The 23,210-nt window shown below is 41.2% G+C and overlaps 1 protein-coding gene across 5 annotated transcripts in view; it reads right to left on the bottom strand.

The window, feature by feature from the left end:
• sano (CABIT domain-containing protein serrano) overlaps nt 1-23,210 on the bottom strand; it is a 146,121-nt gene that overhangs the window by 22,551 nt on the left and 100,360 nt on the right. For all 5 annotated transcript variants that reach the window (XR_003821197.2, XM_085483921.1, XM_029313453.2 and 2 more), the window contains 2 exons: nt 7,109-8,954; nt 6,560-6,755 (listed from right to left, as the gene is read on the bottom strand). Coding sequence is in view for 4 of the 5 variants with exons in the window: in XM_085483921.1 (XP_085340047.1) it covers nt 6,563-6,755; nt 7,109-8,814 (1,899 nt within the window). In the remaining variant the exon portion in view is untranslated. The remainder of the gene's footprint in view (nt 1-6,559; nt 6,756-7,108; nt 8,955-23,210) is intronic.

Raw genomic sequence — 23,210 nt, 5'->3', positions numbered from 1 at the left:
TTCCTCGAGTTAATTTAAATTCAAAATATTTAATCATTGCGATTAGATTATAATTATTACGTAAAACAAATATCTGATACTAAGTGTATATATGAAATAGATAAGTTACAAAAATATAAAACACGTATTAAATTTAGATCAACAGTATAGAGACGTGATCTGCAACGTCAATTCGGACTCTCGACGGCTGACTAGAAAACGATATTTCTACTTGGCTCTTTTTTCCGCGCTTCGCCGACGATAATCGATCTCGAGTGCATGCATATTACCAGGTTCAACGAGCAAGAATTTATTAATTTTTTAATTTATTAATCAATATTGCTGTATTATTATATTGCAACTGATACAATCTTCCGATACGTTATATGGAAATGTAACAAAAGTGTCTTTTTTGTTTCTTTCTTCCAAAAGCACCTCGCAGGTAGGCGGCGGCATTTCTGCCGAGAAGCCCTTCTTTCTCTATTTTCCGCGGGTTCATTTACCGAGTCCGACTACCGCTGTAAACCAATTATAAGTTACACGCGTCGAGATGCGAGTACGTATGTACGCATTTTCAAAGCGCATGTACGTATGTACTTTTATCTCTCGTTGCACGCATCCGGAGATACGTGGGCGTTAGGCACGCCGACAATGCCATCGATTTGCTTCGCTTTCGCGGAGAAAATTGCCGACGCGAGGAACAAAGTGTTGACGTGCTCTTGCGTAATTCACATCGAGTCCCCCAAACCCTTTTCCGTAGGCGAAGCGTGACCCGCGGTTTGTCGCCTCGGTCTCTCGTAGGAAATTCGCCAGTTTAAGAAGCGAGTTTCCGCAACGTGTTATTATCCCTTTCTTTTCGCGCGATACGATGTGCAACGTCGTCATTTATTGTAAATTACTTCAAGATTTTTTTTTATTACGTTTAAACCCGAATTTTGGGGCTCGTTATATTTTTCGATTATGCGATGATGCGATTAAATTTCGAATCCAAGCAAAAATTCTTTTGTATTGTAAAACGAGAATGAAATTAACGTCCAAGAGTTTATAAAATCAGAAATTATTGTAATATTCTAATAAAGTATATAATAATTATAATATTATGATAAAATTAGAAATATTATATTCTAGGTTTTTAGGAGAAACCTTATTATAAACGTGAAAACAACAGCGCAAGTATTAATCTTGTTTATCGACTTGTCTGTCCCTCGTTTCATTCTCTCGATTGGAGATACAAGCTTTATTAATGACCATGTTCACGATTAATTAATATTTTTTTTGCACGCATCCTTGAGACGAAGAGTTTCAATCACATCATCTCATAAGCGGATAGTCTTTCTTGAATCAAGAAAACACCACTTTCTCGCTTGATCGAAATTGCACTTCTATATATGCACTTAAGCGAAACCCATTTGTAATTTAAGTCTACTTAAAAAAAATATATTTAATTATCTGTTTCCTTTTAAAAGTTTAAATTTAACAAGATTCTCGATTTTTTATTTAATGAAAAAATTATAAAATGAAAACCTCATATTAGTTAAAGAATGTATAAATGAAACAGAATGCAGGACGCATCCTTTAGTCAAGTATACATCGCGTCATTCACGTGGGCGTGAGTTTGAAGTGAGAGCTTTCGAGATGAAGCAGCTGACAACGCAGTCTTTTCATAATATTCTTTTCCTACTTCTTTCTTTCATTCTCGCCGTTGTCTCGTCGTCTCTCGACATGCCATCTCGGGTACGTAGATGGTTTTAGACGACGGTAAATAGGTGAAAAAATTCCTCGGATGACTCAGAACGGGGGCCCACAAGCGCGACGCACGTGAACCACACGTCGTCGGGACGGCATTTATCCAGGAAGAAAGGATGTAGGCAGACAATGGGACGGAATAACGAAGAGACGTGGCCGCAGAGCCGAACGTCGCTCGTAATTTGCATGCAATGTAACCGGGGATACGATAAATATGCATGGTTTTGGTTAGAAGAAAGCGAAAAGCCTCAAATACAGCGAGCTAAACACACTCTCCATGCATTCGAAACACGTCTCCATACGTTCATTTACAGCAAATAGACGAGATACAAAATTATTATAATTATAGAAAATTTTTTCTCTCATATATACAGAGTCTTGTATCCCTCTCTGAGGAGTTACACTTTTCTAAAGAGGGAGATAAACATTATTTTTTAGAAAAATATTAATAAATGTACTTTTTATTAGTGGAAAATATCCAAGTTTCATTTTTTTAATTTGTCTAAAGTTTGAGAAAAAAAAATTTAATTCTCCTCAGGGAGGGATATAAGAGTAGATACTAATTTTCAACAAAGAGGGAGATAAAAATTATTTTAAAAAAAATATTAATAAATGTACTTTGTATTAGTGGAAAATATCCAAGTTTCATTGTTTTAATTTGTCTAAAATTTGAGGAAAAAAAAATTAATTCTCCTCAGGGAGGGATATAAGAGTAGGTACTAATTTTCAACAAAGAATCATCTAAAATTTTCCGCACTCAGATACACCCTGCATAGTGTGAAATATGAAAACTTAAACTGTACGAGGAACGAAAATCAAACTTGAAAAATTTTGTAGAAAATTTCCTTAATATCGCTCGAAGTAAAATAATGATTTTTCTACACTTCCCCAAGTTATCCCAGCTACATCACACAGATGTTGCGTCAGGCGCGGATGAAATCTCGTATAAATCGTGCGAGTCGGGTTTGCATTACGACGCTCTTGAAGGCACGATCGCCTCGATCGTGCCTCTCGAAACACTCTAACAAGCGAAGAGCTACGCGGGCTACGTCCGCGGCACGAAGCAAGGACGCCTAGCAATTTTGAAGATGATCGTAAACGTCGAACTCGTTGGCGAGCTCGGAATCTCCGGCGAACGGGAGCGCGCGTCCGATGAATATAGATCGGCTTTAATATTATCGGCGCGCGGCCGTGAGAGACGCGATATCTACGCGGCCGAGAGACGCCGGCAGTCTTGGCTCGGCGCGTCGCGTCGTCGCACGTCATGCAAGCACGGGCGTTAACCGACGTATATATACCCATATACGTATAGCCGTTCGGTGGATATCGCCACGAGCGTAATCACACGAACGCGCGGAGGAATTCGTTGATATTAATCAACGTCGTCGACGGCAGGCGCAGGCGAGAAGAGAGCTTGGGGGATGCAGGGTGGCGCATACACCCGGCAATTTTCGAGATAATGGTCTCTCTTTCTCTCTCTTCTCTTCTTCTACGCCAGGACACTGGTCGCGATTACTTTCTAATTATCGGCATGATTCTCTCCCAGTCTTCTCCCCGTGACGCGACTTTTAACGTGTCTTTTATCACCGGATGTTCACTTCGGAGGGACCAAGAGCAACGCGTGCGGAGAGATAAAGAGAGAGAGAGAGAGGGAATATCGTAATTTCTCGATCCGCGTTAATTAATTAGCGGCCGAGGGAGACGGTTACGAGACGCGAGCACCCTCGTTTCGTTCCAAGAGACAGCTGGTAATTTCGTAGCGTGGCGTTTACGGGCATTATAAAATATACGTGAAAATGGCGCGACGATTCTCTTGCGGATAGCCGCAAGTGACAAGAACGGCCGGGTAATTTAGAATACGCGAGCGAGCCGAAGAAAGGCGGCGCCGAAATTAATGTTACGTAGAGAGAAAACCGCAAGTTCGTGCCGCGAGATCTGAATTTTCAGCTTTAATCGTCCAGGTGAAAGAGTGGGGATGCAAACGTGAGCGACTGATGAGAGAAACGCGCGGCCTGAACCTTCCTTCTTCTTATACGAAACCCGCTCTCGTTGCGGAATCATCGCGCGTATTTTCCCACGTATGAATTTCTTTTCGCTCGCAGTCCGGTTTCGCCGGCCAGTTTCGTTCGGGTTAATCGCTCTCTCGCGCTAATCGTAGTTCTCTAACTAAATCTTCCTTCCCTGTCAAATTATAGTCACACAGTTATAAACTGGAAGGAGGCAGAGAGACTCGGTTAAATTATGGTTAACGCAGGCGTGCGTTTGTATATGCGTGTGAGAAACTGCATAGACTCTCTTTAAGAATTTTTATCTAAAACTTATCAGGAAAGAGATCTCTCGAATGTTGACATTTAAAAGTATTGAATATATTGAACCACTTAGTGTGCAAAAATATTATCAAAGAAATTATCCGTACTCGATCTATTCACGAATGTAGTATAGCATGCATATACAGAGAGAATTTTCTCTTAGAATTTATCCTGAAAATCATGATAATCCTGGAACAATATGATATTGGAAGAATTTTATCATATCTATCACATTAAGATATAAATATTACTATATTCATATTAATATTTTTCATTGTGGTAAATATTTAATCAGAGGAACTCTTATAAATTCAGTGTATGAACCAAAACAAGTACGATTTACGTTTTTAAAAAATCGGAGTGCACAAGAAATATAAATTTTTCATTATTGAATATTTTCAGCTGGACGACAATTTTTCTCTGTTATTTCCAGTTACGATAAAAACTCTGGTACTCATTCCCATGCAAAAAAAAAAAAAAAAAAAAAAAAAAAAATTTGGTAAATAAAATTTAATATTTACCACAATAAGATGTAAAATAATTTTCTACTATGTACACATATTAATATTTTTTTCTTGCGGTAAATATCAATCAGAGAAACTCTTATAAAATTCTTCCAATACCATATTGTCCCACGATTACATAATTTCCAGAGGATATATAATATAAATTCTGAAAAAAAATTCTCCACGCTATCAGATATGATTACAAACGATCCGGCCGCGCCGGATGTACGATCGTCGCCGATTGCGTTATCGGAAGTCGTTCGCTTTGTACGGCGCGATCGATGAAATTGCGCGCCCTTCGTACAATCATAATTTTCATAATACGTGGTCGAGCAAGCGGGCGGTGGACAGGACGCGCGCGATGGGACCGGAAGCCACGGTTTGTGTCCAGCCGTTGAACCTGGTCTCGTTTAATTCCGCTCACGGAGCGGCACCGCGAAGCGAACCGGGGCTATTATAGCGCTGCACCGAGCACGGATGATGTTATATACCCGGAGGCTGTCCACCGTTGAACTATCTCTCCTCCTCCTTTTTCTCTCCGTCCTCGGTCTCGAGTTTCCACCGAGCCGAGAGCCGCCCTCTCGTGAAGGTGAGGCATTTAGTCGTCTGCTAAATGGCACCCGCGACCGAAGAGAACGAGAGGAAGAAAAAGGAGAGAAGTCAGGCTGTACGGAGAGAGAGAGAGAGAGAGGATTAACCCACGTAAACCTCGCTAATTTCCACGACTGAGAAATACCGATCGGTATTTCTCCCGACTGGATTGCGGATGCGCACGGCAGGAAGCTTAGCGCGATTCTTAATTTCCTCCCGCAAATGCCTCGTTGTCGCCCGATGCATGCATGCATGCATGTACGTGTATGTACGATGCAGAACCAGACCCGTGACGAAAGAAACGCTTTCAATCTCTCGCTGTCGCTGTCGATTATCATCGGCGGATTAGCGGACGGAGAAATGAGCGAGACGATCGCGTCCAAGAAAATTACATCCTCGCCGCATCTCATTTTATACGAGACACTTGATATACGCGTGCAATATCGTACGTTAACCGGTTTGACAATATCCGCTTCATGATGTAAGTCTGTCGTAACACGTCGTTGAGTCTCTCGTCGTGGTCGATTCAACATTTTAAGAAACAATTTTGTTCAAAATTATATAGATTGGAAAAAATCTGTCAAAATAATTTGCTGTGTTTATTAAATCGCGATGTGTACATGGTAAATGTAGAAAGAAAAAAAAAAAAAAATTAGATGATTTTGCGTGTCTCCGCATCCGAATACGCGATTAAGAATGGATCTATCCGTGGATTGTATAATTGGCAATAATCGCAAGAACTTCCTTAATCGTTCGCGGACAGGTGCATTTCCTAGACGTCGTTGGTGATTATCGAGAACGGCGAGGGGGAGCGATTAAATGAATAAGAACTTATGGCAATAGGGAAGTAAAGAGCGTTGCGCGTTTCTTATAATGTCTAGTAAAACGCCCCGTTGAAAGATCATCCTGCCTACATCCAAGAGATCGGTCCCGCGAATTTAACGATTCAGTCCTCCCTCCTCGGCCAAAGTACGCTCTGTAACTACGTCGTAACCGGTATTTCATCGACATAGTTAATTACAATGTGCATGTCCGCCCGTTCGACAAATAGACTTGCCGCTCGGCGGCGTATCATCTGGCTGAAATACGGGAAACGAAGATCGCTCGCACGAAGAAGAAGAAGAAGAAGAAGAACGGCTCAGAAAATAGCCGCGCACGCGAGGTTTCAATTCGAGAGCACAGCTTGCAATTTTTCCTCAAGATATACAACGGAAGTTGATCTTACAATTAGTTGCGCAATGCTTTTTATTTTGTAAAAGCGCACTTGCGATCCCACAATCTCCCGCATAATATCTATATGCACGTGAAACAACAAAATTGCTTCTCTTTCGCATATTTTTTCTCTCTTGCGCCAAGAATATACATGTGTTATTCGAAGAATGCAGAATATCCAAGACGAGAAGATTGAAAAAAAATAATGTCACTCACGAGTTAGAGGTAGAGCGTGCCGACACGTCGCGGTGCTACGACAGTGACAGCTAGACGTGGCCCACATTTAGTCGGTGGCAGCGGTGCAGTCGTGACAGGCGGCGGAGTTTCCGGTCTCGTGCAACCAAGACCACTTCCACCTCGTAGCTCCCAGACTAAATTCGTCAACGATCGCGGTCTGCTTAAACGTCTCGATCTAGAATTCATCAAACGTGAATTATCAACACGCTATTTTGACAACTAATATAATTAAATAACGATAAAATTAATGAAGTCGCCAGTGATGAGTAAAACCATACATTTATGGCCAGTTAGGTCAAAATTTCAATAAATTTGTAATACAATTAAAGACGTACAAATGACAATATGTTTCGAAGTTGTGCCTTCTCTAAAATCATATCGTTCAATAAACTTCTTTGTATAATAAAAGATGTTAAAAAAAATGTGTATAATATTATTTTTTTACAGAATTAGAGAAATAGAGAAAGAGGATATGGCAATTTGAAACGAAAGCAAAGCAAATCTGAAAAATCCAATCGATCGACGTACCTTTTCTCCGGCAACTTGGCGCCCGCGCCGGAATCTCCCGACGTCCTTCCGCCCGAGTGACTCGAGTCCAGGGTGCCGTCGAGTTCCATGGCCTGCTGAAGATTCGTCAGGCTCTTGTATCGTATATTGAAGAGCGGCGAACCGCCCTTGTAACCCGGCGGCGTTTCCTTCAACGGCGACGCGCTCTTCTGCCTCATTAACGGACGTCCGCGCTGAGTGCCGCTGTTCTTCACGTAGAGCTTCGCCAGAGGCGGCTTCTCCAGCCGCGGCTGCGGCGCCTCCTTGACCGCGCGCCTCGTCCGCTTCTCCGCCTGGATCTTCTTGGTCGGTATCGTCTCGATCGGCGGCGGTTCCGGTCGATCGTCGAGCAAGGGCGCGATCGTCACCGTGACCGGCGTCAAGGGCGGGGTCGAGCCACCTTGACCTCCTCCGGGAACAAGCGGACTCTCGTACGGCGACCTAACGCTCTTCGGCAACGGCGCGAAACCGCGAACGTAATCATATATCTGATCGATCTCGTCGTACTCCTCCGTGCAGGCGGACGATGACTGCGGTATCCTGTTCTCGTCCCGATAACCCGAGTGACCGGAAGACACCTGATGGCCGTTGCTGCTGTGATAGTGATGATGGTGATGATGATGGCCGGCGCTGCTGCTGTTTCTATGATGAGCCAACGGCGCGTGATCCGAGTTGGTCGACGGTCTCCTGAGAAAACCCGAGCCGCTTCTCTGCCTCGAGGACTTGCCCTCGCCGAGACGACCGTCCAGCACGTGCGCTCGATCGGCCACGTCGGCGACCAAACGGGAGGCGCGTTCCACCAGCCTCGTGAACTCCTGCATCGATCTCAGAGCCTCCTCGTTCCGAGCCTTCACCAGCTTGAGCGGCGCCGCGAGCGGTAGCGCGACGGCCGCGCCTTCTCTTTGCAACGGGAGCGCGAACACGTGCTCCTCCTCGAAGGTCGACAGCAGCCTCAACTCGGGCACGAACTGCGACGACGATTTAAGCCCCCGCGGCGGCTGGCCGTGTACCAGTCTCACGGTGAGCGGCAGACGCTTGCTGAGAAGCGCCTTCGCGGTGTGCACCCCACTGATGTTGTCCTCGCGCGCCAGGGCGCTGAAGCGACCGCGTTGATCCATCCCTAGGAGCACGCTATCCCCGCGACAGTCCACGCAGCGGAGAAATCGACCGCGACCGGGTAACGCGACCTCCCCGGCGGTGACGATCGTCTCTCCGGCTGCCAGGGTCCTCGTACCTTCCGGAACAACGATCCCAGAATCGTCGTCCACCCGACAGGCGATGGCGCGCACCGTCTCTCGCACCAGGGCGCCTTCGTCCGGACATCTGCGTGACAGCTCGTTCACCGACTCGATGCCGCGTACCGCGCGACCTTCCTCGCTCAGGATCTCGAAGTAACCCGCGTACGAGTCCGGGATCGCGAGTCTCGGCCCGACGCCAACCACCCGGCGGCCCTCCTTGATCTTCACCGCCTGCGCCACGATTTTACGGCGACGACCGGCCGAGATCAACAACGCCGTGCTCTGCAAACTCGGGGCCGGTAGCGTCGGCACGCCCAGTCCGCCGTACTGGCCCTTGGTGATCTTGATCACGGCTGGCAGGCGATACTTGGAGACGAACTCGCGCAGATACGTCGCCTCCTCGGCCCAGCGTGCCGCCGCGACGATGATCTGACCGTCGGTCGCGGCCATCGCGGTCGACGGCCTCGGCAGCACCCGCGCGATCCCGCGTCCTCCACGGGCGCGAGATCGGATCAGGTCTCCCTCCGACGATATAGCGACGGACGCTACTGCTGCTCCTGCTGCCCGCAAGGCGCGCCTCTATGCTCCATCTGCGGACACGAGGACGAGCGCGCTTTGAGTGGTGCTCATTTCAAAATGAACGATTAATATTATTATATTACAAATTATTTGCGATGTATCATATTGGAGAAATTTTATAAGAGTTTCTCCGATTAAGATTTGCCACGATAGAAATTATTGATGTCTACACTGTTCGATTCATTTTACCCTGTACATAATCAAATTTTGATTTTCAGGGCAAATTCTAATTGTAAGAGAAAATTCTCTCCGTGTATATTATATTATTATTTATTTCATTTATAATTAATATTATAAATGAAATAAATAATAATATAATATACACGGAGAGACATTTCTCTTACAATTAGAATTTGTATATAGAATTATTAAAATAAATTTGTTTTTAATAAGAAATGATTTTCTAAAATGTGCGCAATGTATATGTATAAAGTATATATCTTCTCTATAATTTAGCTCTACATATCCGCCCCATTTGCTCATCTTTAGATCTGGTAAAATATGTAGATGATGATAATAATTAGCATTCGAGCGTTTCTATGCTGGAGAGCTGGTACGGCTAATCTCTGTTGCGAAAGTATGCCCGCCTTTATCATGTTAATTTCGACAGACGAATGCTTGCCTTTCGGCACCGCTTCGCCACTATACTTCCCCACCAGCGCGTACATTTGATGCACTTTTAATGCATCCTTTCCCACGTGGAGAGCACTATTGCGGTTCCGCGAAGCGTCCGGTACCTGCGCGAGGAGCTCTAATGCCAATCCATGGCTCTATAATAATATACGCAATGACCCGTCGTGTCATTAGTCAAGTTTCAATTACGGACCGGTTTCATAATTTCCGCAGCAAGGGCGGTCACCGCTCAAAACCTACGAATGGCAGGTAATCACGTATCGTGGGCAGTGCCTTCGTTACTTCCTAGTTCGTCATTTAGAACGATGAGATGGGAAATGATGAAGGGAAAACCTCGCGCAAAATTGATCAAGTACCTATAAATGTATACCTAAAAGAATGGGATCATAGCTTTCTTCGGTATAAAATATCAGGTCGATCAATAACATGCCGAAGAGAATAAATTAGCGTGCTCTCTCAAATTTATTCTCAAATATAACAGTGAAGACTCAGGGAAATTTGTTGTAATAGTGCGACGAATGACAGATACGCTATGGATATTTACGCGACACAGTCCGGAACATTGTTGCGAGCTATCTAACTAGACACGATAGGTTTGCATATATTGTACATGAATGGGTGTGTCTACGATTGTTTCGAGGATCTCTCCGAAAAGAGTCTTATCTATGAAAAGTAATGGTCTAATCGTCATGCGCGATCCACGGATATTACGGATAAATGATTTCACGACTTGCGTCGATCGACACGGAAACGGTCAGCGAATGGCGACAAAAAAAGTAAACTGGTTCGTAAAATAATGTAAAAAGTTTAATACGACCTCTATTATATATCAAAACTATATTTACGGCGTGAATGATGAAATAATAAGCGGAAATTGCATTTATAAAATTGCAACATATAATTTTGCCGCATTTGAATTTCTACTATTAAACTATACAATAAAATATAATTAATTATTAAACTCGTAATAAAATATTTACTATATCATTTTTAATTATCAATTTTTTTTTTAATTATACTACTTGTATAACTTTTTACCGTGACAAAAAGAAGAACTGAAATATATCACGTTATAATTAAAAGAAAATTACCATTAAAATTACAATAAAGATTCGTCAATACATATGCAATTCTAATAAGAGAACGTTTGCATGCTTTACGAAGCGGATTTGTCGATATTGACGAGACTCGCTCTCGTAGTAGTTTATAACCACAATAGCTCACGATTATCACGTTACATTAAGATGATATGCGCCCGACGAAACACATTATTGCCCGTTACCTAACGAAGCGTACATCAAGCTGTGTATAGGTGTACGTGGGTGGGCGTGTCGACGATTGTTTCGGATTTCTCCAGAGAGAATCTCTTTTGGAGGAAAAGTAACGTCGTGACTCGGTACATGATAATCTGGATTAAACGATTCCGCGCGAATCGCTCTCCAACTTTTAAAGCGCATTGTTTCACAGCTGCATCAAAGTTTTAATGCGCTTCTGTCTGGATAGAAGAAGCATTCGAGACTATATTTTGCTCGCAGACGACGATTCGTCTCTGTCATTAAATTTCTTTTTCTTTCGTAAAACCTATATAAGCGAGAATTCAACGGCGTTACACAAAAATAAAATAATCCAATAGCAGTTTAGGATAAATTGTATTTCAAATATGCAATGCAATTTTTTTTTAATTTTGAGTTGATGCAACTTTGCATAACGTTGGTGGAGAAAGTTGCGGATAATTATTAAGAGAGCAAATCCTTATATGATTCGCTATATACACATATATGATTAACAAATAGAAATTTTATAGTTTCTTAGAATATATATTATAATGCCTAGAAATGTAATCAATTATTAAGTATTACTATTATATAATTATGAACCAATGCAATCATCCCGATTAATTGTTTCGATAACTAATAACGAGATAACTGTCGGCGAAAAATGTTTCCCAAAGATAAGACTTTTCTTACTCCTCCCGACCGACTCCTATATATAATCCCCGAAGCTGATAGATGAATTAATTCCATTTACGGTGAATCGCGCAACGGCACCGTGCATAAGATGGGCCGCAGACAATACGAGATAAGAACGAGGTGACCAATGACCCGGGGCTTCGTGACAGGCGCGCCTCTAGGAAGTTATTCGACATACTGCTTCGCTCACTTCCCTCGTTTATTTTTTTTTTTTTCTTATTCCTTCTTTCTCCCTGGATACTTTATTCGCGCGAGCGTGCACGTGAACTTCCGCGGTTACATCCAAGAGTGATCCTTATTATGAAACCGATAAACAGATGATGTAATTAATGTGAAACTTAGTGCCCGCTAATAGGTCGAAGCGAAAGTTTCCCCAGCAACCCGTCTAGAATCAAGACTCGGATGACTTCGCGATCCGCTTGCAATAATAATTTTTCGATAGACGCTTATAAGTCGTGCACTTTAATTTAATACCGTTTAAAAACATTTTTGTAAGAAGAGAAGGTTTAATTATTTCGTTTAAAGCCTTATATTTTATTCGCATTACTTTTTTGTTTTAAATATTTTTTTTTCTATTTAAAATTTAAGAAATTTTTCAATTAAAGTTTCTCAACTTCAAATTCACAAAAAATGTATCGTTTTTCCTTCTTCGCATTTAAATGATTTCTTTTCTAAGATGCAAATTTGCTTCACGTTGAAAGAAAATCTATCTTTAAAATATCCTCTCTCTCTCTCTCTCTCTCTCTTCATCTAGCTATCTATTTCTCTTCGACAGTTCTGGAGCACCTCATGCGGAGGTTTCTCGCCTACTCGACAGCTTCGCCGACGTCCGGGCGCCTTTGCATTACGAAAGCGGTGGTCCAGCACTGTGGCCGGCATAGCTGCACGTCACGTGCATATGCCTAGGCATAATTAGATTAATGCACCACGAAATTGGATTAAGAAACCGAAGCGCCGGCGGGGCCACGAGGTACGCTCCAGGCGGAGCACGTTTCTCTCTCTCTTTCTTTCTTTCTCTTTCTCGAAACGCCACGGGGTTAATTAATCTTCGCTGGAAAGCGGGTGGTAAACGACGCGTCACGTACAGAGACGGAGCGCGTATAAATCATTTCGAGTGCACGTCGCGTCGCGGCGGCTTCCGCGCGTAAATTGCGAGCGTTAATCGCAGGCCGGTTTAGAACAGGCCGCGAAACCGCTAGGCTAGGGATCGAGAAAACGGAGAATCTTGGGAACATTACGGAATTCGACGATTTACACAGCATTACTTCGCGGTAAAAATTAAGAGCGCTTTTCAAAAATTAAAAAGGAACAATCTCTTTTGACAGCTTTCTTTCTTTAACGCGCATCGACAATTTTAATATTCGATGTGAAATATAAATTCGAAATTGTCCAAGTCGCTGAATTTTCTCTGCAGTCTCTCGAATGAAAAACCGGTCATTCGCGTGGTATCTCCGATCGGATCGGCATCGATTTTTGCAGACGGCACGCATTCCTTAGCAAAGTATAGTTACGAGCGCGATAAAGCGACACGACGAAGGACCGCCGCGCTGTCGATCGCGTCGTTACGCATATCGATATGTTCGCGATTAGAGGCGAAAACAATTGGCGCGGCCGATGTGTCGAAAGCGCCCCTTCGAGGAGACAAAAGGGGCACGATGTCGTCGGTGAAAGCCGACCGGCGCGGCGTCGAGAGCATATAATTCGAGGGCACGTCGATAAATCAGCTGGCGCGCGAAAGAGCGAGAGAGGAAAACGTCGGAGCGTGTTGTGTTGCGACACGCTTTGTCTATCGGTGGGCGACGAGAGAGGTACACATTGTCATTAAGATCGACGAGCGTCGATAAGTAGCTCGCATCCGGCATCGCGATTTTCTATATATTCTCAATCACCTCCGTTCCGTTCATTTTCAATTTCACGCCGACGAGCTTTGCGCTTTCGTAATTTTACGCGATCGGATTACGCAAAGCGGATTTGTCTCTATTAACTCGTAAAAGATTGATTTAACACTTTCTTACGTTCCCCCTCTATCTGTCTCTCAATAACGCAACATTAATATATATATATATATCGTTCGAGTTACACGTCTTTATTTTATTCTGAAATATTCTTCACAACATTTCTTCATAACTGATATATACATTCGAGTTACACGTCTTTATTTTATCCTGAAATATTATCGACTGATATTTTATGAAGAACATTTGAAAATAAAATAAAGACGTGTAACTGGACCGATTCGGGAGAAGAAAGAACGGATCGTCGGCCAAGGAGAGCAATCATTAACCAATTACTCCGATCCACTTAATCGGAGAGGGTACTTTTCGAGAGGAACCGCGTGCCATCGAGCTCGCGCGACATTCTGCTCTTTTTCCATGGTCGACCCTTGACTCGTTCCCTACACATCTCGGCAGTCACCTCCTGCAAACCGTAATAACTTCCTCATGAACAAGCAAGAACGCCACCATCCATCATCCTGTGGCTCACGGTTCTCAACCTTCGACAACGTTTCTCACTTTTGCTGACCTAATAAACATTTCTCTTTTGCGCATATATATCTTGGTTTAAATGCTGAGTAAGGCTTTTAAAACATCGAAGAACAAGACGTCTATATAATCGACAGACAGAATTTCTGTTTGAGTTTTAAATATCTGTAGAAGAAAAGCGAAATCTCGGAGAGATAATTATATATTCCACAATATTTATGGATATATATGTTAATTATGTATTCAAAATATGACATTTCAAGACATTCGCCGAGGCAAATTTGTTTGTCAGCGATATATCTGACGATGATGCACCGTCTCGAGAGCGAATATTTTTGTGCGAAGGACCGTCTCGCCTCTCGAGACGAAATAACCGCCTCTTTAAAATTCCGCGCCGATCGCTCCGACGTCTCAATAATTGCTAATTGGAAGGTGACCCGTCTTTAAAAACTGGTCGCACGTCGTCCATCTCGGATCAACTTGTCAGCTTCGATTTAGCGGGTTGTAAGAGACCCGTTCTCTTTCTTTCTTTTTACTTTTTTCCTTTCAGAGAAACTGTTTATAGACATTTCTTAAACATAAATTTATATACCTCCTCACTCATAATATATTAAATATTTAAATTATCAGGAAGAAATATAAATTGCATCTTAATTATGTTAACTCTGATCAAACTTACGTGAGTTGGAAATATCTATATCTAAGTATTATTTTAATGATTTATGAAATTAATTAATTTGAAAAAATTAAATTAAGTTCTTTTCAATTTCTAAAAAAATGAAATTTTTCTAGCATGCACAATTGTATCCCCTCTCTCGTAATATATATTCGAATGATTAGCAATGAGAGATATAATCTTATAAATTGTATCTTAATTATGTTAACTCTGATACCAAACTTAGAGCTGGAAATAGCTAAATATTATTATAATAATTTATGAAATTAATTAATTTGAAAAAATTAAATTAAGTTCTTTTCGATTTTTTAAAAAATTGAAATCTTGTCTAGCAAGCATGATTGTATCCCGTATCTCTCAAAATATATATTTGAATGATCAGCAATGAAAGATATAATCTTATAAATTGTATCTTAATTATATTAACTCTGATATCAAACTTAAAACTGAAAATAGCTAAATATTATTATAATGACTTATGCAATTAGTTAATTAAAAAAAATGAAGTTCTCTTCGATTTCTGAAAAAAGTAAAACTTTTTCTAGCACGTGGCTTGAAACAAGAACCTATAATTTCAGCTGTCCGCATGCGTTTCGCCTCTCGGTGTTATTCGCGCTTTCCTTACGTTAAAGTCGCGAGGTCTTCATCGGGGAGCGTTGATCGCGCAATCTTTTCACGTCTACCTTCTCGCGGGATGAGCACCGCTTGCAGGGACGAGTACAAATTAATATTAAATTGAATTATAATGACAGTGTTTACCGAGGGGCAGCGCATATAGCCGGTGCGCGCTGCACCGGCAGCCGCTATTCGCAATGGATGGCACGAACCCTGCAACCGCTCGTCTCGTCATATTTTATGCAATGTACATTAACACCGCCATGCCGCGGCCGCGTGCACACGTGTTCGTTAGCGGCCGCTTTTACGCCGCTAAGCCAGGAGATGCGGGCGACACGTCGACGTGTTTCCCGCGTCGTCGCGACGCCAATATGCCACGAGAATTCTATACCGTGTCGTGTAGCGAAGCGCCATTACGACAAGCCGCGGACGGCCATTGACACGCGAAGAAAACGTGTACACCGTAATTGGATTGACAGTACGTGTATCCCTCTGCACACGCTCGAAATATCAATATTATGTCCGGAAGGGAGAATGATTAATATCTTCCATATATAATAGCTTGCGCGGCCGCAATTTTCTTTCTCGCGTGTCGCGAGTTTTCGATCGATCGATCGAAAGAGCGAAGGATCTCGCGTTCGCGAAGCTTACGGCTTCGATACTCGGATTATTCCGTGAATAGGAAAATTGAATTGCCTTGCTTTGTTCCACGTTATACCATGACTGTCGATATATGTTATACGTATATGTACAGAGCACGTGCGCGAAATCAATTGGAAAGTACGGTAGAAAAGCGCAATCGGTGACTGCAGAATCGTCGATACACAACCGCTGACAACCTTTCCAATTGTGCAAGATCGCGATGTCAAATCGATTTGCCGCGGGAGAAATTCAGTAACGGCAATCTGTTAGACGTTTCGTTATCAAACCTTTCGCGACGAGACACGTGTCATCGGTGACGTAAACTCAAAGCTCTCGAGATCGATCTGACGAAAAACTTGACGAGTCCATTTTTTTAAAAAAAAGTTTCCACGATCGCGTAACACGAATAACATTTTTTCTCATCATTCTTAAAGAGAATTTTATTAATAAAATAAAAAATAAATAAAAGAGAGAATTATAAATAAAATAAAATAATAAATTATAATTGAAGCAGTAGAAATGTGTTGGCAAATCCGAGATAAGACATTCGATAATGCTTCGCGGATTGACTGATTAATTCGCGCTTAATAAGCTCATTACGCTGTCGCCCAATAAGATGAGGCGCGCGGGAAGAACGCTACCGTAATTACGTGGAACGAAATCACGCATATCGCGTATTCGTCGCTGCGTGAGATTTATAGTATATCGTCAGTGTTTATTGCACAACGCACAGTAAGTATATAACGCGGGTATAAGCACGCAAGTGCGTAAATCGTTCCATGAGAGAGCGACACCAGGATCGCGTAAATCATCACGCGCGTTTCCCGGGATTAATCGCATGGCTTAAACGAGAGCACCGGTTCACCTTGATCTTGAAATTTATTAATGGCTAGGTATACACAGGTATGCACACGTTTATATTGTGCGCGAGAGCGCCGATGAGAGAGAAAGAGAGAGCCTTCTGATATCGGCGGGAAAAGATATCGCGAACGGTCCATCGAGTTATGGTATATTATCGAGTCGAGGGGGTGAATACACCCGTTCGGGGAGGAGAAACACGAGGAATTTAATCACCGATCTGTTCGCCTCGTGGTATCCTCCTTAAAGACGCGTATTAATTCATTATCTTATAATTGTCGGCGTAAACGCGAGTCTGAAAGTGCGCGCCGACGAAATTGCGTGCTTATCGGCCGATATTAGTCGCTCCCGCGAATCCGGAATGTGGAAGGACGGGATGGAAGATACGAATTTCTTCGCGGTATTTGTAGGGCACTAGCGTGCGGAGCTAGTGCTATCGTTCTTATCTATGCATCTCGATTACGCTGCGCTCTGCGATTACAATCGAGATGATAATATATTTCGCGTAATTCGTTGTTATTATTAATATTTCATTACAATATTTTTGTTATTATTAATATTTCATTACAATATTTTTGAAAGTGAAATGTACATTTTAATTATCGAGAAAACATTTTCTGCTAATGCTCCTATTATATTTTTTGGGATATTTCCTTTCAAGATTTTGACGTTTGTAACCAATATATCTTTTGCAGTCAAGGCTTAAAAAAATATTTCTTTAAGAATAAAGCAACTGTGTTTGACTGTGTGTATATAGGAATACAATCAATTTCTCTTCCAACCAGAAATATAAACGGCAGGAATATAGACTCGGCGAACCGACGACTATAATAACGATCGTCTGGAGTGACACGCGATTGGGTCTCGAAAAAGCAAGGATAGCTGGAATACGAATTGAACGGTACGAGCCGAAAGGTAAAGAGAAACGATCGTTCAGAGAATCGAGCGAGAGACAGAAACAGCGAGAAAGAGCATTTCGCTTTCAAGTCTATTTCATAACAAAGCCGCAGCCTCGCTGCAGAACCTCGCAGTCTGCGGTTGGCGAGGGAGTAGAAAAAGACGAAAAAAAAAAGGAGGAGAAAAAAAAGGATCTGTGCACCGTTGTGCAGCGGCGTGTCTTACGTTTGTAAAATTGCAGTCTTCGATCTCGCGCCTCTTTTCTTCTCGCTTATTCCCTCTTGTTCGCTCATCAAATCCCGTGTACCACCTTCGGTACTTATTTAGACCAGGCGCTCTTTCCTTCTCGCTCTCCGGAAAATATGCATGATTGTTTCCCTCATCTTCTCTTACCTTCGGTAATTAATCGTCTAATCACGCATCGACTAGTTATTTTTTTTATCGTTATCTTACTTGTCCATAACACAACTAACCACTTGATTTGTACGTTATTACAGATCTATCTACTAATTTTTTCTTCAATTTATCTAAACGCATTATTATATGTCACTTTTAAATGCATTTTATCTAGTTTATATTTTTTTATATTTTTATTTAATTAAAAAGAAGACCTATTTCATTCGGGATAAATTCATTATTTAATGTAAAAAAAGAATGCATTAGATCGAATGATCTCGTACGCCCTTTCCACGAACGCATTTACGCAGAATAAACCGAGATATTTTTTGCAAGAGCGAAAACAAGGATTTTCTCGTCGTAGATCGATTTGACGATGATGACATGGTGTAAGAAATCACTCTCGTTCCTCTCGAGTTGAGATCTAAACGGTGCAACGATAGGGAACGCAAACCAGTTTCAAGTGTCTCCAATGATCGAAAATAAACGCGATTATATTTTCCGTAGACGTAGCTGTTTTTAATTGCTGTCTAACGAGCGAGCTATAAAGAAATTACGAAAAGAAGAAATAGTAATAAAAAATATTTCATTCAACTTCTCGAAACTAATAAAAATCATAATAAAACAAGTTGGTCGTGTATGTGAATTCGATATAATAATTTTAATAATACAATTCAAAGAATATATAAATCAGACTTGTGTGTCTGATGTCGGAAGTAATAGCTTTTAGAAAATGAATTTCAAGAATGCATTGCATAAACGTTTTCAGATGATATTATATGATATAACTGTGACAATTTCGTAATTGGAAAGTACATATGTCCTATATTTATACATATATATTATACTATATTAATCTATATACATGAAAAGCCTTTCGCAGATTGAAATTGCCACATATATACGACACAGTCGTACTTTCCAAGACACGTTCTAAATGCAGGAAACGCCGTGTAGAGTAAACCGATTGTGACATTTACGCGTTGCAACATATCTGCATTACGCTACGCTATTATCGTGAACATTAATCAGTGTTTGGAAAACATATGTGTGTTGCAGCAAAATATATATGGAATATTTTATATTATCTTTTAGTTATAGAAAGCAATTCCTTATAAAAAAAAAAAGAATATTTTATCATATTTACACATCAAAAATTAAATATGTTCAATTATTTTTGTTTATATAATAAATCAAGGAAAATATTTATTATACCTTAATATTCCATTCGAAATAATATTTTCTTAAGAGATATGCATGCAATGGTAAGAAGATATTTTTAATTCGAGTGTCGCGTAAATATCCTGCGAAATCTTTATACTTTCTATAAACTCATTTTAGATGCCATTATTTCTTTGACGTATTTATCATTAAACTTTTTCTGTTTCTTTCTTCAATCTTAATCTCTTAATATTATATCTATTATTATTGCGTCAGAGACTGAGAGGAAGAGAGAAAGAGACTAAGATAGATATATTTCTCGTTTCACGTGTAAAACTTAAACGTCATCGGGCTTCCGGTGTTGATCAAAGATTGCGCCCACGGCGTGAAATATCGATTATATATAGCAAAAAGAAAAATAGGTCACACGATACAAACCGCGAATGAGCAAGAAAAATCCGCGTAATGCACGCTTGAACGCGGTTTAATGATACGAAAAGATGGATAATCAACTCCGATGATTAATTCGGATCTCAACGTGGCGCTGTACGACTTCGCTACTGTCTTAATGGATTATTAATGTTAATGTCGGCGAAATAAAAAGGGATACTACAATTACACGTTCTAAGCACACATTCCCTAAGGCGGGCAGCAGCCGTAATTTGTGCTTCGCGTATTGGTAATGTTACGATTTCGTTTAAAATGATTCTCCGTGCGCCTCGTTTACTCCTTTTGAACAAACGCTACCGTTCATTACGCAGAGAATGCGATATTAACGAAGAAATAATATCTGACAAGGAATTATACGATCAAGGCTCAAGGGCGAAAATTATGCGTATATAAATTTCGAGTTGAACAATAATTACGGGAAAAGACGTCACTTTTATTGCTTTGATATTTTATATGCGTAAATGCACCAAAAGTTTAAAGATATCACGATATCACATTCTGAAAAAAGCAGCAGAGAATTGAAAAAAATCACTTTGCTTAACATGCTTTACGCGTTTTACGGTTCAAGTTTCATCTTGATCGAATACGCTCGATCGAAGCGAGTTCACAAGCGAACGTGCATGCAAAAAACGAGGAAGTTCCTCGATGCCTCGATCTCGGCCAATTAAGGACACGCTAGCAGAGTCCGAAACAGGAGGACCATCTACCTTGTCCTGTCACGCGTACGAGACATAGTTGTGTGGCGACGTACTTTATACTGTCCGTCACGCGATTTTTTATGCATCAGTCGCGAGGGCAAGACTCGAAAACATGTTTTATTCAATTTCGAAATTTATTTATGCGCCGGCAAATATCCTCCTCGTCGGAAATTGTAATGAAAATTTAAGAATACTTTAATTCTTGCACACATTCGTGCTCCTTCGATTTCTTAATGTAATAATTAATACATTAGACCAATATAAAAATTCTCTCATAACGCAACTTGACTAATTCTTAGAAAAAAAAACCAATTCTTAAGTGTCATTTATTTTACGGTCGAGAGCTTTTTTCTCAAGACTCTGACATTTTTAATGTTCTTGGTGAGCATATTTTTTCGTTCCATTCTTTTTGCTTTAGATACACGCTTGTCGTTCCCGATACTCGTGAGAAAGCCGCAGAGAATCCATCTCCGATCCCGCGGATCGGATGTAATCGAACGAACGAGCGATGATATCGAGGATCTCTCGCTGAGACGTTCGGTCGTCTAAACGGATATGCTACTCCGGAATCTTCATTGCCGTGAAAGAATCCTCGAGAAGGTACTCCATTCTACATAGTAACAATGCTCACGGTTAATTGCTCGCCGTGTTCGGCGCTGATGAGTCGCTCACAAGTGCAATGGAAGTCTTCGGTCACTAAATTTTTTTTTTGAAGGAAGTATTTCCTAGAGAAGTAGGTATATTTTCTGATATACGAAACGTAAGGATATCATTTTCCACCAACAATGATTTGATATAGTTTTCAGATAGTCTTGAATACACTTGCGCTTCCTAACTAAAAAAAGGCTCCGAGAATGTTTACGACGATAATTTAATGATTTATCAGACAATCACTCTCTATGAGAATACAAAAATAATAGCAGAAGAAAGACCATTGATCCCTGAACTTCCCGTCGTTTGTTGGTATCTCTCTAAGCGTCGTACTCGTACAATGCACAATATTTTTCTAATGTTTCGCTCATAAACATATGATAAGGATGGAAGTATCGAGAATGACGTCGTTGATGAAGCAGATAAAACGCGAGCGTAGCGTAACAACCCACCTCGGTTGTTTTTCAATTTTCAAAGATCCTATCTTTGGCTGTATTACCCGGGAATTCGACTCGCAAGACCGAGTTGCAACCGAGAAAAGGGGAATATGAAAAAAAGCAAGAAGGGAAAAGTCAACATCTACATGTCTTCTGCTTCATATCTCAATTCATCGAAGCATATACAATATCGTTCCACTTCTTCCCAAGCAAAAGTGACTTTGTTAAACAATAGTCCCGTCACTTCCTCGAACGATCCATATCCATCAGACACATCCGAACGAAATGATAACTCGATCATTTTCCTCGATACACAGAGAAAATTTTCTCTTAGAATTTACCCTGAAAATCATGATAATCGTGGGACAATATATATGATATTGGAAGAATTTTATAAAAGATTTTCTGATTAATATTTACCGCAATAAAAATATTAATATCTACCACAATAAAATATAAAATACACTCGATTAATTTTATTATATACATAGTAAAATTTAATATGTATCTACTAATATTTTTTATTGTATATAGTAAATTAGAGAAACTCTTATAAAATCCTTCCAATACCATACTGTCCCACAATCACCACGATTTTCAGGGTAAATTTTCAAAGAAAATTCTCTCCGTGTAGACAACAAAGGAGGATAATTTCTCAAGATAACATAAAATCTGAAAAATCATTCTAGCAACGAAGAGAACCATTCGACGGTCCAAACAGATATCCTTCCCCGGGATATCTCCCGCTGCGGAATCGTGGGGTAACGAACGAAAGGACACATAGCGTGCCCCGAGTTCCTTCTTCGTGGTGGCGATAATGCTAATGCCGGTGATTCCGCGCTGGGGTAAGGGATGTAAAACAAGAAGCACGAGAAGAGAGAGCCGCTCAACGCGAATCTAAATATAACTGCGATGTGCAGAGAGGCGCCCAGCTTGTGCCTGGCGCTCAACGACCTAACCGAGAGAGAAAGAGAGAAAGAGCCTGCGATCTCGTGCACTCGAGCCACCTCTAGCCCGAAGAGGGACGAGCCGGCGGCGGTCAAAGGGGACGGAGGATGGAGCAGAGAACGAGGAGCCTTCGACCGGTCAAAGGTGCAGGCGCTCTATACGTGCGCGTGTACCGTTCGCGTTCTAGGCTGCCTAGCTGGCTGGTACTACTTGATGGCTGTACACCGAGTACTCGGTGTCCCCGTCGTATTTGCATCCCCGACGGAGGATGCACTTCTGTTCGATCGCTACGGCCATTAGCCTAGAATACATAATTCAATGTGGATTTTCTACGTCGATCGCGGTCGAAGAGAAAAGTTCACGGACTTCCGCCTTCCACTGTTCTAGAGAGAAACGTTACGGAGAATCATATACATACTAGGATATTTTAGAACTGGCGGGAAAGTTTTTAATGGCAGATTTGGAATCTAAGCCTTGTGGAAATATAATTAACACAACTACATTCTTCGATTAATTTTAGGTAGAGTTTGTTTTAATAGAATTTTAATATAAGCTTTCGTTATAAAGATACATCATTGCAAAAATTGGGAACATGCTAAAAATGATGGCCTCCCTCAACATTTTTACTAAGGAAAAATCATCTCCAAACGATACTAGAAATCTAACATTAAAAACTTTTCCGGCAATTCTGAAACACCCTGTATAATATGTAAACATATAATGAGCTCTAATTCTATTCTCGATTATAAATC

Source organism: Nylanderia fulva, unplaced genomic scaffold, assembly GCF_048542155.1.
Source record: "Nylanderia fulva isolate GAGA-0341 unplaced genomic scaffold, ASM4854215v1 Scaffold28, whole genome shotgun sequence".
NCBI classification, from domain to species: Eukaryota; Metazoa; Arthropoda; class Insecta; order Hymenoptera; family Formicidae; genus Nylanderia; species Nylanderia fulva.
Note: the sequence above shows the minus strand (reverse complement) of the source record. Positions and strands in the feature narration are given on the sequence as shown.